This window comes from Mesoplodon densirostris, chromosome 1 (genome assembly GCF_025265405.1).
Source record: "Mesoplodon densirostris isolate mMesDen1 chromosome 1, mMesDen1 primary haplotype, whole genome shotgun sequence".
Classification (NCBI taxonomy): Eukaryota; Metazoa; Chordata; class Mammalia; order Artiodactyla; family Ziphiidae; genus Mesoplodon; species Mesoplodon densirostris.
Window position 1 is genome coordinate 63897129 of NC_082661.1, and position 23500 is coordinate 63920628.

Sequence of the window (23500 nt, forward strand, 5' to 3'; positions counted from 1 at the left end):
TACCTTTTTAAGCATGTCACTCATCTATCAGAAGCAAGAAAGAAAAAAAGAAGGAATAAGAGGGAGACTTCATTAACAGACAATCTATTTTTTAAAAAAACTTTTGTTTTTATCGAGACAGAGTAAAGTAGGGGATGTTAAGAGTTTCAGTAGTTGCTACTTATTTTTTAGACAGTTCCATGAGTAAATATCTTTTAAAAATCATATGGAATGGTTCAGCATGGGATGATGGTGGAGGGAAGACTCTAATGGGCTAATCCTGGCAGTTGCTGTTAAGTGGAAAAACAATTCCAGGTTGTGGTCCCTACTATTTAGGGCAAGAGCTTCTCTCTCCTTTCTGCCACTTTGTGTTTAGGACGCCAGGATCCTGTCAGTGCACAAGTCTTCCTTGTCAAGGAGCAGCAGAGTCTGCCTTCCAGAGGAGTTTTTCTTACACCCTCATTTTGGAGGTCTGAGAAATGCCACATACAGCCACAGCGGGGCAGTGAAAAGCCACCAAAAGCAACAGCTGACAGCCTAGATATCTCATTTTAAGGAAGGAAGGCCATAGGACCCTTAAAACTTCTGCAATAGGAGGTCAGTGCCTGGGAAGAAGGCCAAGTGCAAAGGCACCTCTGGTTTTCAGCTTTTCAGCTTTTCAGCCCCAGTCACAGACTGCTCTCTCGTTGTTTGGAAGCTCACCTCCAGGTGGAGTACTAACTGACCACTTTTGCTTCTGTTAAGAATACATAGAACTAGCAAAATCATCTTTTCTCTGGGAGCATTTTTCTGTGTAAACATGCTTTTTGACTTTCTCTTGAATTTGTTCATGAAGAAAAGCATTCCGAACATGCTTCCCTTCTTAGAAATATTTTGAAATGTATATATTCTAACATGTTTTTTGGAGAACATATTTGTCACAGCTTTAGTGACAAAGGCTAGCATATAAGGTTAATTTGGATTTCATGGATTTGTTTTTCCAACAGTCCTTCATGTTTTCCTGTAAATGCCTTGCAAATAGGAAATAGTGGTAGTATTTTTCTCTGTGACCCAAACTGTAATAGTGAAAAAGAAACAGAGGAATGTGCTCATTTTTTTTTCATCTCTGTCTGAGTCTTAATTACAGTGGATAAAGAGTCAGCATAATAATTTGGGCAGTATAGCTTAGTAGTTAACAATTTGGAATTTTTATTTGCTTTTTTAGGCAGCTATATTCCCAGTGCCTAAAAAATGCCTGTCACACAGAAGATGCTCAGTAAATATTCGTTGAATATATATGATTTAAAGTCAGACAGATGTTTAATTGTTAGCACTGCCATTTACTTCCCCGGGGTGAACTTGGACAGTTCAGCCCCATTTTTTCTCATCTCATAGTTGAAGACCCACCATACAAGAAAACTGTGAGTATTCAGAGCGAGGACACATGTCAATGTCTGACAGAGTGCTCAGGACAGAGTGACAACTCAGCACATGTTGTTGTTGGTGGTGGTTGTCATTATTGTATTAGTTTATAATAATAAGAGGTCATGATCAATCTTTCTCCCAAGTCTGATAAGGGCAGTATGCATCAATGCTGCACAAGTATGTTACATTAAGAAAGTATCTCCCAATTCTGAAGGTTGGGAAACAGTTGCTAACAAGTAGTTCTAGAAATTCTTTTTCTCTAGGGCTGTGCAAAATTAGAGTACTTGTGCATATACTTACTTGTTTCTGTCCGAAGGCGCTGAAATAAACTGTGGTGACCCCTGAAGGTCACCTGGTTTTATGATCCTATGAATTGATTCAATATACAACATAACCAGGGACTTGAGGTCAGATTTAGAAATTCATTTCAGCACGCTTGCCAGTAAGTGTCAAGATAATAAAGCAATCTGCTTTTCTACTTTCATATTTCATTTTCTACCCAATGAGAAAATTCTTCTAAAAGTAGAGCCTGTTTATATTTGTTTTGCTTTGCTAAAAGTTTAAATTGCTGATTGACCTAATTATTGACTCAAATGAAGTACAAACCCACACAGCTGTTCTCTAACCTTCATTCTGTCCAAACCGAAAGAGTAATAAATGGATACTGAAGTAAGGAAACCTCTGCTTGTGCCATTCAGTACAATTTTAAAAAAGCATGGCCTAGCAAGCATTCCTCAGGTTTCGTCCACGTCAGACATGCGATTCCAGAGAGCACGCAGTTACCTTTTCTCGAACCGACTCCCCAGGAACCAGCTGAGGCTCCAAGGTAATGAACAGGGTGATGTAGGAGCCTTCGCTCAGGCTTCGGACGGCGTCAAAACCCCGCTCAATAATCACACTTCGCTCCTTACTGTAGCCCAGAAGAACTGGGGGAATATTGATTTTAAATGTCCCATCAATCTGTGAAGAAAATACAGTTCTGTAAACATCCTGGTGATTTTCCAACAGAAGTTCAAAGGTAAGTGTCAACTCCTCATCATCTGATGAATTCAGTAAAAACTGCTCAGACTGTATTCAGGGCCCACCCCTTCTCTCCAGGCTTATCTCCTTAAGCTGTCACAGCAAGGGTTCTCTCTTTCCCTGCCTTCTTTGCTTGGTTCAGTGGAACATGTGCTAGTTGTGCAAGTTGATTCCAACACTAGGTTGCCTGTGTTCAAATCCTGGATTAAACTCAAAGTGACTCAGCTTGTGCATTTGTAAAAAGGAGATAATAATAGTATCTACTTTGTAGGGTAATTATATATGCTGCATGGATTAATAGATGTAAAACACTAAGAAAAATGCCTGTCCTGTGATAAGTGCTCAATAAGTGTTAGCTGGCAGCCAGTCCCCTTTTCTGGGATGCCTCAGCTTCCCTTCTCCACCTTTTAGAATTTTAATCATTTTTCAAGGCTCAGGTCAGATGTTGTCTCCTTCGTGATTTGTTTTATCTCCACCAGCCTTACATACAACTTGCTTCTTTCATTTATTGCATTGACACATTCTGCCAGACTTTACTGTTGTGTGCATATTTATTAGATAATTGTTCTATGCAAATAGAATCTATATTGTGCTCTTTTTTGTATCATCTGTCTTCAATATATGACAGTGTTTTGTATACACAGGAGGTGCTCAATAAATGTAGGCTGAACGAATTACAAGCCTCTTACATAAAATGACCTAAATTATGTAGAGGTTCAAAAAGGCAGAAGTTTTTACTCCTTTGTAGTCAAAGCAACAGTACGTTTATGGAAGACTGTCTAGTACTACAAAACTACTCAGGTTTGAAATTCACAGATTTTCAGAGAATCCAATTTTTATTTCAGTGAATATGCCCTCTAGAGAGGAATGAAGGAAGCTCTTATTTATTTTCCTCTTTACATTGGTGGAGTTCCCCTAAAGCCTGTACCCACGCAGATGAGAGGATACAAGGAGAAGAAGAGTATAAATACAGCACCGTATAAAGTACAGCTGAAATAAGTGGGCACATCTGGTCTGTAGAATAGATAGATGAGCCAGGAGGGAATAGACACTGTCTCCAAATAGTTGAAGTGTAAGAATTTAAGACAGAGTCTCTCACCCTGGGCACTGTTGATGTTTGGGGCCGGAGAACTCTTTGTTACGGAGGGCTGTCCTGTGCATTGTAGGGTGTTTGCAGCATTCCTGCCTCAATACACTAGATACCAGTTGCACCCCTACTAGTTGCAACAACCAAAAAATGTCTCCAGATATTGTCAAATGTGCCCTGTCGGTTCATTTAAGAGCATGAGCTTTAGAATCAGACAAAACTTTAAAAATGACAAATGTGATAAAATCATTCTCAAAAGCAATATTGAGATGTATAAACTCAGAAGTTGAATAGGTCTCTTTACTTTTACCAATCTCATTCTTAAAGGATAAGCCAATGTAAAATGTTGGAAGTTGGTAAAAGTTGAATCCCAGATCTGCTGTAAACTTTGGGATTTGAGTAGTTACTTACCTTTCTAGGCTTCCGTTTTTTCATCTATAAAATGGGGATAATAATGTCTATTGAGCTGTTGTGAGGTTTAATTAAGGTGACATATAAACTAGCTAGAAATGGTATATATCAATAATAGGCACCTGATAAACATAGTTATTCCTATTATTATTACCAAGTTAGGAGTCTCCTTGTTTTGTGTAGCTCCAAAGCAGGACCTATGAATGGGAGTCCCAGGGAGGAATTTAGCTTATGGCACAGTTTAAAGAAGAAATTTATGACAGAGATATTGAAAAGAGAGCAAGCTACCTTATGAGGTAGTAAGGTCCCTACTTCTAGAGAGTATGGGTATTACTAGGATATAGTAAAGGAGATTCATTTATCAAGAAGGGGTTTGGAGTAATTACTTCTGAATACCCTTCCAAATGTGATGTCAAATAACATGGGCAGTTTGATTTGCAAAATGATGTGCTCTTTAAAATTTTTTTCATTTCAAATCTCTTCGAAGAGGGAAATGTAACATTTTTGGCATGCATATAGCTGCAGCATCACCTGTAGACAGTCCCTTTGGTCTAGAAGGATTGCAATTCCAAATGATTCTTGAAATTCCAACCAATCGAAGCCTCTCACACTTCAGTTTTGTTCTTGGCCTTGCTTGAGTCTGTGACCCAGGCAGCATTTGCTCTATGTGGTCATCACATGTGGATTTAAACTGTTTCCTCTGTAGCTGTGTGAGATTAACACAGTCTTTGGCTCAAAGCCTCCTGTTGCTATGGATTTAATACTGGGATATTAAAGCCATTTCAGAATCTTTAACTGTCTCAGATTAGAGCTACTATGCCATTCAAGAATTGTTAACCTAATGGATCCCCTTAAGCAAAATTGTTAAACTCTGAAGAATGGTATTTTAGTTGAGCAAGTCGCTACCAAACATTTTTCATTTTTGAAATAGTGAGGACTCTGGAAACATTAAAGCACTTGATTAAAATGGGCCATCAACTGGCCTGGTTGTTTTCTTCAAGTTATTTTCAGGCATCTATCCACTCCACTTTTGTCATTTTTGACAAGTTTCTACTTTGTCCTACCTTCTTCACTTTCATTTAAAAGTTAAAAAATTCTCAGGTTGGCAAAGTTGTACATTAACTACTAACTGTAAGGAAGATAGATGTTTTAATAAGTCATGCAAATATGACAGAAGATCAATGGCTTTATATAGTGATTTTTATCTTTCCAATAGTGGCCTTGCACATAGGTTCTCTCAGTGTTAAGGGTATACTTCCACAAAAAAACCTTTAACAGGAAAAATGGATAGAGCCCTATTCCTGTGAAATTCTTACTTTTGATGCTTACCCTTGCCTGGAAATATATCGTGCTAAATGGAATTTTCACACATCCCAACCAATGTCTCTCAATACGGGTGTGGATTCCACTTCCTCTTTCACGGTCATCCTAAAGGAGGGGTGGAAAGTGATAATTGTTTAACAACTCCGGATAGGAAGTAGGAAAGCAACAGGATTTTAGCTGAAAGCGCGGTAGGTTTAGGTTAAACAGATCTAAGTCACATTCTGGTTAAGACACTTAATAGTTCTGTGACCCTAGGAAAGTCATTTAACTTCTCTGAACCTCAGTTTCCTCATCAATAAATTGGGAATTTAACAATCTACTTTGTAGGAGTATTTTAAAATTAAGACAATGTATAAAAAGCCCCTAGTACAATTCCTGGATCATAGCAGACAGTCAAGTTGAAAATTAAAAAAAAAACTGGTTCTTTTCCTCCCTTCTTTCTTTCCCCACTTATACATGTCAGGTTTCAAACATTCCAAATTTTGGGATTGATGGGGCTCAGGGCAGGCTGCCCCCAAATATGCCAAAGTGGCATATGGATTAATTTGAATTCAAGTTACTTGAAAAGCAGCTGGTGCAAGAACACTCTTGACCCTCCTTTGTCTGCAGAAAGCAGGAAATAAATCTCCTGTGTGAAAGGTGCCCTCCCTGCACCTGGGGGTAGAGAGACATCCTTATCACCAGAGACAGGGAATCCAGGGCTGAGGAGGCTGTACAAACAAACCTTGTTATTTCTTTACTAATTTACCCAAAACCAAACATCTATGTCTTGTCAATTCTTCACAAATTTATTGTTTCTTTGTCTAAAAGGTATAAAAGTTGTCTGTTTGGTCACTTCCTAGATTGTACATCTATGAGACCTTTGTACATGCAAAATTAAAAGTTGTTTATTTTTCCCCTGTTAATCTGTCTTGTGTCAATTTAATTATTAGACCAGCCAAAAGAACACACAAGCGTAAGGGGAAATTTTCTTCTCCCTGACAGGACTTACACAATGGGTAGAGGATAGAAAATGAATACAGACATCTTTCTCAAAAACGTGAACTTACCTCTAAGGCATCATATAGAACTTCATCAAAAATGTTGATGAACACGTCATCTTTCACTGACTGCAAACTGGTGGTGCTGTAATCCCCATTGGGGGCCCTGCAAATGGGCACCCATGATCAGGGAGCATGAAAAGAGCAAAAGAGAAATAATGAGTACTCAAATGTCCAAACTGGAAAAATACCTGAATATGAGCATAGATAGGAGGACTAATGGCAGTTGTCTCATTTAAGGGATTTCTCTAGCACAGAGACCCTATAAGGTGGTACCTATACTCAAATGGCAAGGCAGTAGACTGCAGGCTCCGTGCAGAGAGACAAACCCTTTTGCTGGCTTGTCCTGGTGAGTCTCACATCATCTCCCAACCATGGTGAGCTTTGCAAGGAGCCAGCTGGCTACATACAAGGTCTCCAGCTGATATTGGTGCTGGTATGTGGACTTTCTAAGCAACTGGGCTCTGGAAGGTGCTTCTCTGTCAGACCATTCCCTGGTCATAAACCTCCTATTGTTACGTGGCTGGTTGGATGGTCCCTGCTTCCCACTCACTTTCCCCACAGGTAAGTAAAGCAAGGTAGGGGTGAGGTTCATCTCCTATAACATCACCTGCTCTGAGTCCAGCCAAGCCTGGCCCAAGCAGGCCTCTCCATGGCATGGCTCAAGACCAGGCTACTGCATCTATTGTGCTGAGCATTCGCCTTTAACTTTTCTCATTCTTTTTGCTTGTACTATGTCTAAGAGTGGTATCTGTTTCTCCCTTCTGACTTAACTGGTTCTAACCCTTGCTCAGTTTCTAATTTACTATTTGGCATTAAGCAAGTCACCTTTCATCTTTAGGTTTTAGTTTATTTTCTATAAAAGTAGAGCACTAGACTAGATAATTTCTGGGTTGATTCAAGATCTGAAATAATGAGTCTTTTAAATAGGTAAAATCATTTAATCAAAAAATTTAAATGCCTGTGTATTTCTGACGAGGGAGAAAGCTTAATTTATGGGAACTAGGGAGCTTCAAAATTACTTAAAGCTTCTAGAATTGGGGAGATGGGGAAGAAAAGAAAAACAGTGTTGGGGCTGTGGGATTGAGGGACTGGGAAGCTTGGGCTGTAAGAAGCCAGAGCCTGGAGAGGAGTGGGGTGTCCCAGCAATGAACCCAAGTTTCAGAAGTTGGATATTTTCCCATTTTATTCTTGATTGGAGTCACTTGTAGAATGAGGAAAATATGCTTACCTAAATGGAAGTTCGAGTTCTTCATTCCAGCTGGGGTTTGGACCTTCAGCTGTAGTTGTATGGCAAATTGTTCGCTGAAATGAAACTTCTACAAAAGGACGTACTAAAACCTTAAAATCAAGAGCAAAGAGTCTGTAACCGTAGAATTATTTTGATCCTAACAGAGGTAAAATATATTTCTAAATGGTGTGTTTCCAAAGAAAACAAGGCAGAAAACAGACTATGAACTTTCTAGGCAAGTCTTAAAAATAGAAGGGGCAAGATTCTAAGAGGGGATCCAGCACTGGGGTATTTCACCTGGCCGAGGGGGTAGTCAGCACTGTGGGTTGGGCTTTGTGTGGTTGGGGAAGCAGCATGCTTTTCGCTGAAAGTCCTTGAAGGTCTCGATGGCTGCTGGAATTTGCTAGGAGAGAAAATGTATGAAAGAAATAAATGACATGGAAAGTCTAATTATATACTTTGCAGACGGTTTCTCCAAAGATGTATGGTATTGGTGGCTATGGTGACAGACATACTCTCTAAGCTTGTTGATGCTTCAGAAGTCTTTTTGCATGCTCTGGTCCTCCTCAGTCACCTAGTGACTACGAGAGCCTTCCCAACTTTCATCCATAGGCCTGCATGTCTGGTTGGAATAGAGGAAAGGGACCTCTTCTCTCTGCTCTCTCATGGGTGCCTTTTCCCCCGTAATTGAGAACCTCAATCACTGTCAGGTAGCAGAATCCTGAGCTTCCTAACCAGTCTGCCCTGCCTCCATCCAATTCTGGTCCTTTCCCACTGTATTTTCTTTGAACATGCACTCTCCAGTAAACATGAGCTATATATCCCAGGTAAGACATCTCTCTCTGGGCCTGCCAGGCATCAATGGGAAAGGTGGTCAGGGATTCCTAGCTTGAGTTAGGATCTATGAGTCTTGCCCTCTTTCCCTTTTGAGCTGCCATTCTTAAAGGGAGAAATGAACATCATGTCCAGAGATCCTCTCCCAGATACCTTCCCCCTCATCCCAACAACCCACTTGCATATTTGTTTTTCTTTTTTTTTTTTTAAATAAATTTATTTTATTTATTTATTTTTAGCTGCATTGGGTCTTTGTTGCTGAGTGTGGGCTTTCTCTAGTTGCAGGGCGCGGGGGCTACTCTTTGTTGCAGTGCACGGGCTTCTCATTGCAGAGGCTTCTCTAATTACAGAGCATGGGCTCTGGGCGCACGGGCTTCAGTAGTTGTGGCTCATGGGTTCTAGAGCGCAGGCTCAGTAGTTGTGGCGCACGGGCTTAGTTGCTCTGCGGCATGTGTAATCTTCTGGGACTAGGGCTCGAACCCGTGTCCCCTGCATTGGCAGGCGGATTCTTAACCACTGTGCCACCTGGGAAGCCCCTGCCTATTTGTTTTGAATTTTACGGTTTGCCAAGTATTTCACATTCACCTGCTTAGCAAAGTACAAATTGTCTTTTTCTACCAGACTGTTTTACCTTTTCACAGAAAGGGTTTCAGACAAACTATGAGGCAATGAAAGTAGAACATTTAACACAACAGCTGCCAGAGAAAACCTTTTCCTGTGTGGAACACTGTCAATTACATTATTATACAAACACTTGTTAAGTACCTACTATACTTTAGGCCCTGTGTTAGACACTGGGGCTGCAAAGGCAAATAAGATAAACTTCGGCTCAAACTAGATAAACAAATAATCACAATATAGTGGGATATATGTTAGACTAGAGGGGTGGGCATGGGCCATAAAAGTGCAGAGAAGGAGTTGAAAAATCCTGTTTAGTTTAGTTGCAAGGGCAGAAGGTTAAGATTTGCGTGGGTTTAGTGCAAGAGTTGATATTTGAACTGACTTGATGAGTTTACACTGAAATGTATAACATATAGGATCAACTATGCTTCCCTGTAATTGTCTGAATGAAATGGTTTAACTCTTAAAAAACTTCATGGAAACCAAAAATAAGAGAAACACCTACATATCTTTTTTTAAAAAAACAGCTTTTCACCCCACAGTTAAACTTTAATGCAGTCAAGATGAATGTTGGGCTGTGTGGCTTAAGGAAGCAATGTTATGGCACAGATTCAAGAGCTTAAATGGACATTTACATATAGCAAAACACTGAGAATAGCTGGTGATGATCAGATGTTCTGTAATGGGCGGAAGAGTTAGTCAGCAGAAAAATAAAGTAGGGCAAAATAATAGGGGGTAGATAATTTAAAGGGAAGACCCTAGGGACAAAAGATGCCAGAGGCTAGCAGGGTGTGCTTCTGTGATCAGAGAGCTGGATGACCTTGGGCAAGCCACTTACACTCCCTTCATTTCCATTTTCCCTTTTGTAAAATGGAGACAGTAATAGTAGTGAGAAGTAAGTGAAATAATATAAATGAAAGTGACTAGCATAGTGCCTAGAACACGGTGAAGGTACACTAAATTATAGTTTCCCTCATGACATTGACAAGGGCACCAGCAAAGAGAAGTAATTCTTGGTCCTTCCATCTCTGTTCTCTAAGGGGATAAGAAACTTCAGTTCACCTTACCTATGGTGAGGGGTTCCCCATTGCCCCGATGTAGTGAAATACAGTAGACATAATTCACTTCTCTGAGCAGATAAAAGAGAAGTCACAGTTTTGTGCTCAAACACATGTTTCAGAATCTAGAATATACACCTTTTGGGTATCTGCCCAGCTCTCACCCACTTCTCTGAGAACTGTCCCCCATCTTCAGGACAGGTCCTTGTGACCTGCCACTCTGACTGTAGGTGACTAGACATGGATCAACACCTGACCCAAGTTAGGACCTTCAGATTCACTCCTGGGAAGCTGACACCTGGTGGGTGGTACCCTGACAGGATGGACCACTTCCATCACATGGAGAATAATAAAGCAAACCCACAGAGGGAAGCAAGCAAGAGAAACAAAGGGGCCTCTGAAGAAGCCCATTTTAATCTTTACTGTCTACCATGTAGTTTGGCTGTATCTCTTGTTCTTGAGTTCTATGAGATATTCCCAATAAATCCCCTCTTTACCCTAAACTGACTGATTTGGTTCTGTTACTTGCAACCAATAGGGCCCTGACTTCAAGAACCCTCTTCCTCCCCGCCATCCCTGCCCTCGGCCCCCCTAGAGTAACAACTATGTTAAAAATGAGAGTGAACATGCTCTAAAGAGGTTGGATCCTGCACATTCTATCCCAGGGCTGTTCGGAGGGCTCTCACCTTGTCGTTGGCTTCCTCACTGGAATGTCATAAGCCCGGATAATGTTCACCAGCAGCTTTATGTCTCCATCGGACAGGTTTTGGGCTGTCACCTTCTTCCGACCTTTTCTCCTTGGCCTCAGTGGTCGTTTTTGTTCTGCCAGCTTGAAAAGGCTCAGGCCCAAAATGCTAATGATTACAGAACAAGATTAGGATGCCAGGGAAAAGAAAGATCTGGAAAGTCTTGAGACAACTTCCCAAACGCTGCCCCAAGGTCCCTCACAAGCCCCTGAAAAACTTGTCTTTTTAAGGAGGGTGGAAATTGTCAAGAAGTTCTCCCAAGATGGGGGAGAGCCCACTCTGTAGATTATTAACATTCATTTTAACTGCTACCAATCAGAGGATGAAACTCATGCCTGGTCCCTCCCTGCACTTCCTGCTTGCTCTCTGCCTTGCTTATCCACCAGCCCCTCAGATGTGGCCTGTGCTCTCCTACTGTCTGTTTTCACTCATGCCAATCCTGCACGCTGAATGCCACCTTCCACCTTTCTCCTCATCCACCCACATGGCTGCAGTTTTACCACTTTTCAGGGCCAGTATTTCCCCTTCCCCAGAGGCCCAGCCGCATCAGCCCGAAGCGGGGCTCCCTCTCCTGGGCTCCTGGAGCACTCATTAGCCTGCCGCATTCACATGGCAGCTGATGTTTGCAGCCTTCTCAGGCCCTTCCAGGGATACCTCACTCTCTGGAGTTAGGCAAAACTAGGTGTGACTCCTGCTCACCTTGGGCAAATTATTTCACCTCTTGAAGTCTCTGTTTCATCATCTGTAAAATGGGGTTGTTGAGAGGATTTTTTGTGAGGAGGTGTATACAGAGCACCCTGGCACTGGTCTAGCATTAGAGGCCCTAACATAGTGACTGTTGGGACGATGACAATGATTATGATGCCAGTGATTATGTTGGAGAAAGGAGGGGATGGAGACAGGAGGAAGGGAGGGGGAGGCGGAGCAGGGGGGATCCTTCTCTCACATCTCTCTACCTCTCACTGAGATGACCTCCATTAACACTTCCTGGAAGATGAAAGCAACACAGTGAATCATGGGGGAGAAAGGGCCACGGAGAAAATAACTTAATTCTGCCCCAGAGACTAAACAGAAACACAACTGTGACTGCGTATCAGGAAGCTGACGTTAATGACTATGCCCAAGAGCCACAGAACAAAGCCAGCGGTGCAGAGCTGGCCTCGGGCTGGCAATGCTCACGCTGCTCTGCTTTCCTGTGGGTATCAGAGCTGGCCAGGCGGCCTGCTGGACTTGAGTCCTCTTTCCAAGAGACACATGGCAGCCAGGGAGACAATGGCTCCAAGGGGCTTCCGGGGGCTGTTGTTCCCAGTTGCTTCCCAAGGTCTTCCGTCCCACAGAGCGCAGAGGAGCCACCATTTACCAGCACTTCTCTGGTTCAAGCAGAGTGCTAGGTGCCTTACGTATAATATTTCTAATCCTTACAAGTATATTTATCCCAGTTTTCATATGAAGAAACTGGAGGCTCCAAGAGGTGATAGAATTTGCTAAATAGGAGGAGAGGGAGCTGGGGTTCAAAATCAGATCACCCTGACTACACAGCCAAGCTTCTTCTTCTTTTAATATTTACATATATTTATTCATTAACTCATTTAAGACAAGAATAAGCCCATTACATGTTAACATGATATAAAATTATGAAAAATAACTATCCTTTCCAAAACAAAGAGTGCGAGGAGAGTGACACTGTTTTACATTTTTGCAAATCTCTTTTTTTGACTTATTGTATGTTTTAATTTATTTTTTATTTTAATTGAGATATAATTGACATATAACACTGTATACGTTTAAAGTGTACAATGTGTTGGTTTGATACATTTATATATGGCAATATGTTACCACTGTAGCATTAACCAACACCTCTATCTATCACTTCACATCATTATTATTTCTTTTTTTGTGATGAGAACTATTAAGATCTAGTCTCTTAGTAACTCTGAAGTTTATAATCAGTATTGCTGCCTATAATCACTATGCTGTGCATTCGATCTCCAGGACTGATTTATCTACTGGTTACAGGTTTGTGCCCTTAAACATCTCCCCAGTTTCCCCCACCCCCAACACCTACTGACCAACATTCTAGTCTCAGTTTTTATTAGTTTGGTTGTTTTAGATTCCACGTATAAGCGAGAATCATATAGTATTTGTCTTTCTCTGTCTGACTCATCTCATTTAACATAATGCCCTCTAGGTCCATCCATGTTGTTACAAATTACAGCCCATCTTCTTAATCCCTCTGCCAGGACAGCTACCTAACCCAAACTTTGGGACCTCAGAGAGAAACCTTTGCTGAGGGTCGTGACATGGCACATCCCTTCTTTTCTCAATACTTTCTCCCTCTCAGAGAGATGCCGCCTATCATGAGACTTTGCTGCCTCCCTAACAGTCAGCTTGAGAGCATCTTGGTGGCTGGGACCATTATATACAGAAACATTTAAATTTAAAGCCAAGAACAAACCAGAATTAAAAGAAGGAAGAACATACCCTGAGCCTTCAGAACTTAATGCAGAAAGTAAAGCAGAAAAAAGAAAAAGAAAGAAAAGAAATGGAAAAACAGCATGAAAAATCATCATCTATTCTAAAGTGTAATTTTCATGACTGAAACAAACAAACAAACATTCAATGACTGGACTCTGGGCCTGGAATAAAGAGAGAGGGTTTGCATGAATTTATGTGGGCACAGCCTCCCTTCTGTACGAGGATGGAGGCAAAGCCAAAAGAAGGGGCTGCCATGGATTGCACAGTTTTTTGTCTCCTTGCCAACTTGATGGTGGAGAGGAAGTACATGCATAGGAAATGACCTTTTCAGGAGACCAAGAGATTTAATCACGGGGGGGTCATGAAGTTAATAGACTGTGCAAGCCCACCAGTATAGAAAGTTCTCTTTCATCTTTCATGCATCCACCTCAAGTTGAGACCATTTGAGGATTATTCTAAATGATAGGGAGACAATCAAGCAAACAAACACAGTCAATTCCCAACTTCTATGTAAATATCCATTTTTCCCTGCTGCCCTTGCCCCTCACCAAACACATGGCAGCTCTGTGTCTCCCAGCTGTGGTGCTGGAACCAGACCTCTCCATGCCACCCAGAATCTCAGTGGGCAAGTTCTCAGCCACCCCCACTGCCCTGTGATGGGAGAATAAAGGAGACCCTGGCATAGGGAGGTGAGGAAAGCAGGAGGATGATGTGCTGGAGAGAATGCTGTCAAAACTTCATGTGACTGGAATGAGAAGATAGCCAAGGCTGGTGAAGTTCACTTGGAGGTGCTGGGAGGTGAGATGGGGTCCACTGGATGTGATGGAGAGGATCTCGTGTGACTTGTTCTAACAGAAACACCCCAAATAGTGTGTAACATTAGGCATTAAGCATGCTTTACCAGTTTCCAGTATTATTAGGGGCCCAAATGCACACCATACACTGATAAAAATCTTATATTTACATGAAATTTTTAATATAATACAATATAAATAATTTTAAAAGAAATAAAAAAAAGGTCTCTTTTTTGTTTTTTTACCTGATATTGGGAACTTCTTCTTCTACTACCAAATCCGAAAGAAGAAAATGGTGTTTTGCAATTAGAAAACGATTTATCACTGATTCTCTAACCTGAGGAAAGAAATATGTTTTATTTAAAATGTTCTTGTTCTATGAACGCACACTTCACTGCTCTAATGTCACCTCAGTGCAGCTTTCCAGACCACGTTTACTTTTCTCCACAGCTCTGACCTCTTCCTATTGTAAATCATCCAGCTTTCCTCACTAGCATTAAGCTCCCTAAGGCAGAGGGATTCTATTTTGTTCTCTGCTGTATTCTCAGGACCTGGGAAAATTCCTGGCAGATAAGATCATAAAATTTAGCTGAATGAATGAATGAACAACTACAAAAAGTAGAACCCGTCTCGAAGCACACACACTTCAGAACTGATTCTGAAGTTCTTCCCCTATTCAAACTGACTTGCTACCTAATTATTCTTTAAATAGAGGACCTCTTAAATGTCATAAATATTCTTTTTTTTTTCATACATGAGCTACAAGGTAGATCAACCAGATGAGAAAAATGTACTCTAGCCACTAGGGCGTTTCTTATAAGTTAAATTAAAGGAAGGAAGGACAAAAGGATATTTTGACTTTCTAGTGCAGAAGGGCAGTTAGTATGTCGTTTATAAAACTTCTTTTTTTATTACAAAGGTAATAAGATGCAAAAATTCAAATATTAAAAAAAAACCCCATGACTTAGAAAGTTAAGTCCCTTGTAATCATACCCCCTCTTAAGATAACCACTGATAATAAACGGAGACACATCCTAGTGTTTTCAGCGTTTCCTCATCGAATACACTCCTCTTGGTTCCTGAGCTAGTTCAGATTGGATTTTTACCACTTATAATCATGAGTCCAAAGTAATACAAAGGAGAACCAAGTAACCATGTTCCAAAGTTGAAGATAGCTGTTAATCAATTTTAATCTGTAATTATGAGAAAATAAGCCTACAGGGGTTAAGAATAGAGACCTCCCTCCTCCAACCGTAGGATGTTGGCTATTTTTCCCCTATGAGGACTGTTTAAAATGGTTTTCCTTACCTGCTGGAGGTACTTGGCTACTATGGCCCTGTGGGTATCTATGTGGTCTTTGGTTTCAATTACATTTCTGTCTCGTAACCGTTTCTCATAGTCCTAAAAGTAAAAGGAAGCCATACTTTTATGATTTTAAAATACTAGTACTCTCTCATGCCCTTTTTGAGATTAGAGAATTATTTATCACATGTGGTTTAAGTCACAAATTATGGTTCTAAATGTTCCTTCTGGTTCCTTCTGAACTTTTGGTTCAGAATTGATCTTTGATGCAGTATCCAGGATTTGGAGTTAGTTGACTGAACTGCCTCATAAGTAGAAGAGAAATCTGTAATTACAAGTTACAGTGTTCATGCAGAAAGAAATAGAGATAGTAGAGTTGCTGTAGTTCAAGAAGATAAGCTCACCCAAACAAGATGCTAAGCTCACCCAAACAATTAAGAAGGGCCAAAGCCCCTGCTTAATTTTTGCCTTTTATATTTCAAGTAAAGCAATTACAGAAATAGTAAATAATGTCTGGCTGCAGCTGACTTGCGTCACCTACTTGAAGGAGAGGAATGGCTGCCTTTGTCTTTGTCTTCTTAGGCCACTGCACTTTTCTCTTTTTTCTATCAATAAAATTCCATGGGGCCCCCAGGAGCTGTCATGTTCCCCTTCACTCCTTCCCTGGTCACAGCTGAATGCCCAGGGTGGCCCCTAACCCAGGCTGGGTGGCTCAAAAGTTGTCCCCAAGATTTTTAAACTCGGGACAAGAGGACACACCTCTCCCTCCTGGCTGAGGCTACTAGATGTGAACTTGATGATATTGGTGACCAAGTGATCAAATAGGGAAATCTGTCTACAATGGGGGAAAATGAAGTCACCATACCAAGGGAAAGCCCAGACAGGATGGCGAAGGGGCCTGGCAATAGTTGGGTGTCTTTGAGACACAGATGAACTCCTGTCATTCATATGTTTTAGATGTTTAACTCTATTTTGTGATTTCATTATCTAATAAACTCCCCTTCATTCATAAGCTAGTTCAAATTGGGTTTTTATCACATAATCACAAGTCCAAACTAATATAAAGAACCAAATAACCAAAAATATTCTCCCAGAATAATTTCTGCATGAAAAATCATACAGTCCTGGTATTAACTTCTAATGGCTCTCCCTTTACCTCATCAAACACAGACTTGTCTGGCTTTCACTGGCTTGCCCCATATACACAAGCCTATTACCTGTAACTCCTCAAAGGCTCCCTGCTCCCACACCCGCCATGTTCCCTCCTCTGCCAAGCCTTTGTGCATCCTGCTGCCTGTCTAGGGTGCCCAGAACTGTTCCCCACTTCCTTCCTGGCCCCCTGCCCCAAGGCTGCTCAAATCCTACCCACCTATTTTCCCTGCAGTGCTTACCACCGTGTTTTGTGCTTAGTGAATACTTACTGGATTAAAATGGCATTGAATTCCTGACTAAGGCACAATCCTTTGCCACATTAACACTTAAGAGACCCTTCAACCCTACAACTCTAATTTTTCCTAGTTTAGATGTCATTATACTGAGACAAAGATATTATTTAAACATTGGATTCAAGAAAAATAATGGGAAGGTTATGTAAAGTACTACAAAAGAGGAACTAATATTGCTACTGAGAACATAGCAACAACAAAATACATACATAATAGTATACCAAATGGCACAGCAGATATTTTATTATTTTATTAATAGTAAAATAAGCCAATTTCTCACCTGGAATACCTTTTCCATAATTTCTCGGTCATACATTGGAATTTGTTTATAATTTCGGAATTCTGGCACCTCTTGGCTTCTAAGACCAAGAAGCCTGAATCGTTTGGATCTGTTTAATTCCTCATCTGAAACAAAGTTAAATTCCTGTTGTAGTTGTTCCAGTCGAAAGAAATCAGGGATGTAGGATTCACCACTGGTAGCAACCTATAAAAACCAAGAAATACAAAACTCTAGGTAACAGGCAGATTTCATCCAAAGAAACTTGGCACTGAGCTTTTGGGAATGACGTTTTAACAGTTTTAGACAGAGAAACTTGAAACATCCATCATTTCATTTAAAGAGAAAATACACTAAAATATAATGGTAATGAGGCAGATGCTACTCTGCCTTTTATAGCTACTAATATTCATTTAGTAGCTATAAAAAGTATCATGAATCATTTTTCCAGAGAAATAAAAGTTAAAAGGTTCATTTTTGGTATGCATGCTCCTCTAACAGTTGTCACGAAAATATACAGACTGAAAAATATGAGATTTATATCAGTGTATTACCAAGTGCCTACTGCAAATAAGACTATTCATATACATAGTGTATATAAAGTATATGTACTTTAAATGTATTTTTTAAATATTTAAATACTTTTACACTTTAACATTTTAAATATATTTAAAAATATTTTTAAAATATAACTTTTGGACTTTATTTATGCACAAATGTAGATAAAGGCCCTAGAGTCAGCTGATCAGCTTCACTTGGCTCCACAGCCATGCTCTCCTGTCCCTGCACAGCACCTCATGGCCTTGGTCACTGAGAAAAGTGAACCAGAGATGGACCCAAGCACCAGCCTCCGATGCTCCTGTACCCTGGTACAGAAAGTGCAGCTTCAGCACCACTGAGAGACTAGCAGGTGTGGGCTGCACTCTGCCCAGGTGTCTGCTTGTTCCTCTGGTGGGTGCTTTGCCAGCTGCAACCTCCTCCTGGGCAGATCTCTGCTTCTCCTCAGGGAGCAGAGATCTGATGGAGCTTTGCGATGGGAAAGGTGATACTGCTGTGAAAATCCTGGTTCATAAAAATGAGGCCAGTCAGGAAGGCAAACTCTGTGTTTTGTCCTTCTATGGGAAGCAAATAGTTAAAAAGAAAAAAAAATGAAGGGGACATATGTACTATATTATTGTCAATTTAAAGCTAGTCATTGAAACATATCAAGCATTTGAAAGCTTTATATGGAATAAGCTACACTTCAGGTAATATGGCCTATGCTTTCTTTTTTTTTTAAGGTGGATATTTTCATTTTAATTAATACAACAAAAATGAAACAATGAAGACATATATTGGGACTTCACTCATTCACCAATTATGCAAGAAATGTTTTGGTTAAATAAGATAATTTATTCTTCCTAATAGTTCTCTAAGTATCAGCATGCACTAAGTATCATGTTGGAAGGAGATTTTATGAAGATAAAAGTCAGAATAAACCAAAGCTTTCTTTGGGACTTACCTTAGAATCGCTAGAAGAGAAGTGAAAGTTTTCATCCTGGTTATAGTTACCCTACTGATGGACTCAAACTAAGAAACGTGATCATGGAATGTGTTGCTATGGCCACTTTCTGGATCATCTACTTGTTTATTAGGTTTCGTGGGAATTATGAACTTGGGAGTAAAAGCAATTGTATTTGTTACCAAGAGAAATCATTTACTGACTAATGTTCCATTTGATTTACAAATTCACTGAAGAAAGAATTTTGAATGTTATGATAGATACAAGCAATTTATATCAAAAACACTTCAATGAAACCTAAAAGGTAATCTAATTAATCATCCAACAAGAAAACAAACAAAACCACCATTTCTGAAAATGCCCCATCAGCCCTTCAAAATATGATGGAAAGAGCACAGGGCCTGAAATCACATCAACTTGGAGCCGTGTCTTTACCATCTGTGGGATGTGGAGCAAGGAACCCTGAGTGTCTGGGTTCAGTGCCTCTCCACAGAACGGGCAAATTGAAACCTTTCTTTAGGGGTTTTACAGAGGTTAGAGGTAAGAGTAACAACAACAGCAGCAGCTGATGTTGACTGCACACTCACCGTGTGCCCAGCTAGATGTTGATCTGCAGCAGCTCATTTCCTCCTGACAACACTGTGAGGGCATCATAGGGCTTAGAGGCATGAGTGCTTGCCTTCATCACACAGCCAGTAGGTACAGAGCTAAAAGTTAAACCTGGGGCCTCCCTGGTGGCGCAAGTGGTTGAGAGTCCGCCTGCCGATGCAGGGGATACGGGTTCGTGCCCCGGTCTGGGAGGATCCCATATGCCGCGGAGCGGCTGGGCCCGTGAGCCATGGCCGCTGAGCCTGCGCGTCCGGAGCCTGCGCGTCCGGAGCCTGTGCTCCGCAACGGGGGAGGCCACAACAGTGAGAGGCCCGCATACCGCAAAAAAAAAAAAAAAAAAAAAAGTTAAACCTGTCATTCAACCCAGGCTTCATGCTCTTAAACACTATTGCGCAGGAGAATATATGGGAAAGAAAATGTGTGTCAAGGCCCAGCCATTTCTGTTATTATCACATCAAGTGGAGAAGTGGAGCGTGTCCAGATCTCCTGCCACATTACCGAGATGAGCTGCATCAAAGGGGCATTGCTGGGGTCATTGGGGTCAAGCTTGGACTCTGCTGCCCACTTGGCCAACTTTTTCATGTCTGTCAGTCCTGATGTGCCAATAGATGAGATGGCATCTGCTCTCTTCAAAGCACTGAAAATGAAAGTTGATTCCATGAGACCGACTTTATCACAGAGCAGTTTGCATTAAGACCACAAAATCCCAGGGACAGCACTACTTAAGGAGGCTATTCCCTATGAGAGAAAATCTGATCATAAGGAAGGACTTTTGACATTTTTCTTTACTTGATGATTACTATTAAATATGTTATAAGCATAATAAAGAAGTCTGAATGGTGGGAGAAAGTATTTTCAAAGCACACATCTAATAAGGGGTTAATATCCAAAAAATATAAGGAACTCATACAACTCAGTAGCAAGAAAACAAATTATCTAATTAAAATGGGCAAAGGATCTGAACTGACATTTTTCCAAAGAAGACGTACAAGTGACCAACAGACACATGAAAAGATGCTCAACATCGCTAATCATCAGGGAAATGCAAATCAAAACTATAATGAAATATCACCTCACACCTGTCAGAATGGCTATAATCAAAAAGACAAGTGAAAACAAGTGTTGGCAAGGATATGAAAAAAAAGGTAGTCCCTTGTGCATTATTGGTGGGAATGGAAATTGGTGCAGCCACTATGAAAAACAGTATGGAAGCTCCTCAAGAAATGAAAAGTAGAACAACCATATAATCCAGCAATCCCACATCTGGGGATATATCCAAAGTAAACAAAATCAGTATCCCGAAGAGATATCTGCACTCCCATGTTTATTGCAACATTATTTACAATAACTAAGACATGGAAACAACCTAAGTGTCCATCAATGGATGAATGGATAAATAAAATATGATACATATATATAATATATGTATCATATATAGAATATTATTCAGCTGTAAAAGAAAGAAATCCTATCACTTGAAACAACTGGATGGACCTTGAGGGCATTATGCTAAGTGAGATGATCTCACTTCTTCGTGGAATCTAAAAAACACAAACTCATAGAAACAGAGAATAGATTGGTGGCGCCAGAGGTGAGGGGGATGGAGAAATGGATGAAGGAACTCCAGAGTACAGACTTCCAGTTATAAGATGAATAGGTTCTGGAAATCTAATGTACAGCATGGTGACTATAGTTAATAATACTCTATTGTATACTTGGAAATTGCTAAGATAGCAGATCTTAAAATTTCTCATCACAGGAAAAAATTATAACTGTGTGGTAATGGATGTGTTACCTAAACTTATTGTGATAATCATTTTGCAGTATGTACAAATACTGAATCATTATGTTGTACGTCTTAAACTTATACAGTGCTATATGTCAGTTATATCTCAGTAAAACTTGGGGAGAAAAGAAGTATAAATAGAAGGAATGCAACTGTGACCCTGCATTCCTACAACTCTGCCCAGTGCGTTAACTTGTCCTGAGTCCCTGGATCCAGACTAGTGACAGGTGCCTCTGTATCCAGTGCAGGATGCCCAGAAGGCCTCATCTCCCAGATAACTGGGGACCACTTGTAGCTAAAATAAAAGAGAAATAATAAACACTTATGCAACCAACATAAGCACCAACTTTGGACATGACTGAGCTCCAAGGGGGCCAGTGTGGTCACCTTGGTTGAGTTGGGGCTTTATTTTTTTTTTGAACTTAATTTTATTTATTTTTGTATACAGCAGGTCCTTATTAGTCATCCATTTTGTACACATCAGTGTAAACCTGTCAATCAATCCCAATCTCCCAATTCATCACACCATCATCCCCACCCCCTGCCACTTTCCCCCCTTGGTGTCCATATGTTCGTTCTCTACATCTGTGTCTCTATTTCTGCCCTGCCCAGTCATCTGTACCATTTTTCTAGGTTCCACATATATGCAATAATGTACGATATTTGTTTTTCTCTTTCTGACTTACTTCACTCTGTATGACAGTCTCTAGATCCATCCACGTCTCAACAAATGACCCAATTTCGTTCCTTTTTATGGCTGAGTAATATTCCATTGTATCTATGTACCACATCTTCTTTATTCATTCGTCTGTTGATGGGCATTTAGGTTGCTTCCATGTCCTGGCTATTGTAAATAGTGCTGCAATGAACATTGGGATGCATGTGTCTTTTTGAATTATGGTTTTCTCTGGATATATGCCCAGTAGTGGGATTGATGGGTCATATAGTAATTCTATTTTTAGTTTTTTAAGGAACCTCCACACTGTTCTCCATAGCGGCTGTATCAATTTACATTCCCACCAACAGTGCAAGAGGGTTTCCTATTCTCCACACCCTCTCCAGCATTTGTTGCTTGCAGATTTTCCAATGATGTCCATTCTAACTGGTGTGAGGTGATACCTCATTGTAGTTTTGACTTGCATTTCTCTAATAATTAGTGATGTTGAGCAGCTTTGCATGTGCTTCTTGGCCATCTGTATGTCTTCTTTGGAGAAATGTCTATTTAGGTCTTCTGCCCATTTTTGGATTGGGTTGTTTGTTTCTTTAATATTGAGCTGCATGAGCTGTTTATATATTTTGGAGATTAATCCTTTGTTGATTTGTTTGCAAATATTTTCTCCCATTTTAAGGGTTGTCTTTTCATCTTGTTTATGGTTTCCTTTGCTGTGCAAAAGCTTTTAAGTTTCATTTGGTCCCATTTGTTTATTTTTGTTTTTATTTCCATTACTCTAGGAGGTGGATCAAAAAAGATCTTGCTGGGATTTATGTCAAAGAGTGTTCTTCCTATGTTTTCCTCTAAGAGTTTTATAGGGTCCAGTCTTACATTTAGGTCTCTAATCCATTTTCAGTTTATTTTTGTGTATGGTGTTAGGGAGTGTTCTAATTTCATTCTTTTACATGTAGCTGTCCAGTTTTCCCAGCACCACTTATTGAAGAGACTGCCTTTTCTCCATTGTATATCCTTGCCACCTTTGTCATAGATTAGTTGACCATAGGTGCGTGGGTTTATCTCTGAGCTTTCTATCCTGTTCCATTGATCTGTATTTCTGTTTTTGTGCCAGTATCATATTGTCCTGATTACTTTAGCTTTGTAGTATAGTCTGAAGTCAGGGAGTCTGATTCCTCCAGCTCTGTTTTTTTCTCTCAAGACTGCTTTGGCTATTCAGGGTCTTTTGTGTCTCCATACAAATTTTAAAATTTTTTGTTCTAGTTCCATAAAAAATGCCATTGGTAATTTGATAGGGATTGCATTGAATCTGTAGATTGCTTTGGGTAGTATAGTCATTTTCACAATATTTATTCTTCCAATCCAAGAACATGGTATATCTCTCCATCTGTTGGTATGATCTTTAATTTCTTTCATCAATGTCTTATAGTTTTCTGCATACAGGTCTTTTGTCTCCTTAGGTAGGTTTATTCCTAGGTATTTTATTCTTTTTGTTGCAGTGGTCAATGGAAGTGTTTCCTTAATTTCTCTTTCAGATCTTTCATCATTAGTGTATAGGAATGCAAGAGATTTCTGTGCATTAATTTTGTATCCTGCAAATTTACCAGATTCATTGGTTAGCTCTATTAGTTTTCTGGTGGCATCTTTAGGATTCTCTATGTATAGTATCATGTCATCTTCAAACAGTGACAGTTTTACTTCTTCTTTTCCAATTTGTATTCCTTTTATTTATTTTTCTTCTCTGATTGCCGTGGCTGGGACTTCCAAAACTATGTTGAATAATAGTGGTGAGAGTGGACATCCTTGTCTTGTTCCTGATCTTAGAGGAAATGCTTTCAGTTTTTCACCATTAAGAATGATGTTTGGGGCTTCCCTCGTGGCACAGTGGTT

General features: G+C 40.3%; 1 protein-coding gene across 3 annotated transcripts in view; it reads right to left on the bottom strand.

Annotated features, from left to right (window-relative positions):
• The window catches only part of CC2D2A (coiled-coil and C2 domain containing 2A), a 144186-nt gene that overhangs the window by 21510 nt on the left and 99176 nt on the right, over positions 1 to 23500 (bottom strand). For all 3 annotated transcript variants that reach the window (XM_060103976.1, XM_060103986.1, XM_060103992.1), the window contains 10 exons: positions 19656 to 19794; positions 17051 to 17254; positions 15332 to 15424; positions 14269 to 14360; positions 10695 to 10862; positions 7793 to 7898; positions 7496 to 7605; positions 6274 to 6370; positions 5231 to 5329; positions 2167 to 2343 (listed from right to left, as the gene is read on the bottom strand). In XM_060103976.1, the coding sequence (XP_059959959.1) occupies positions 2167 to 2343; positions 5231 to 5329; positions 6274 to 6370; positions 7496 to 7605; positions 7793 to 7898; positions 10695 to 10862; positions 14269 to 14360; positions 15332 to 15424; positions 17051 to 17254; positions 19656 to 19794 (1285 nt within the window). The remainder of the gene's footprint in view (positions 1 to 2166; positions 2344 to 5230; positions 5330 to 6273; positions 6371 to 7495; positions 7606 to 7792; positions 7899 to 10694; positions 10863 to 14268; positions 14361 to 15331; positions 15425 to 17050; positions 17255 to 19655; positions 19795 to 23500) is intronic.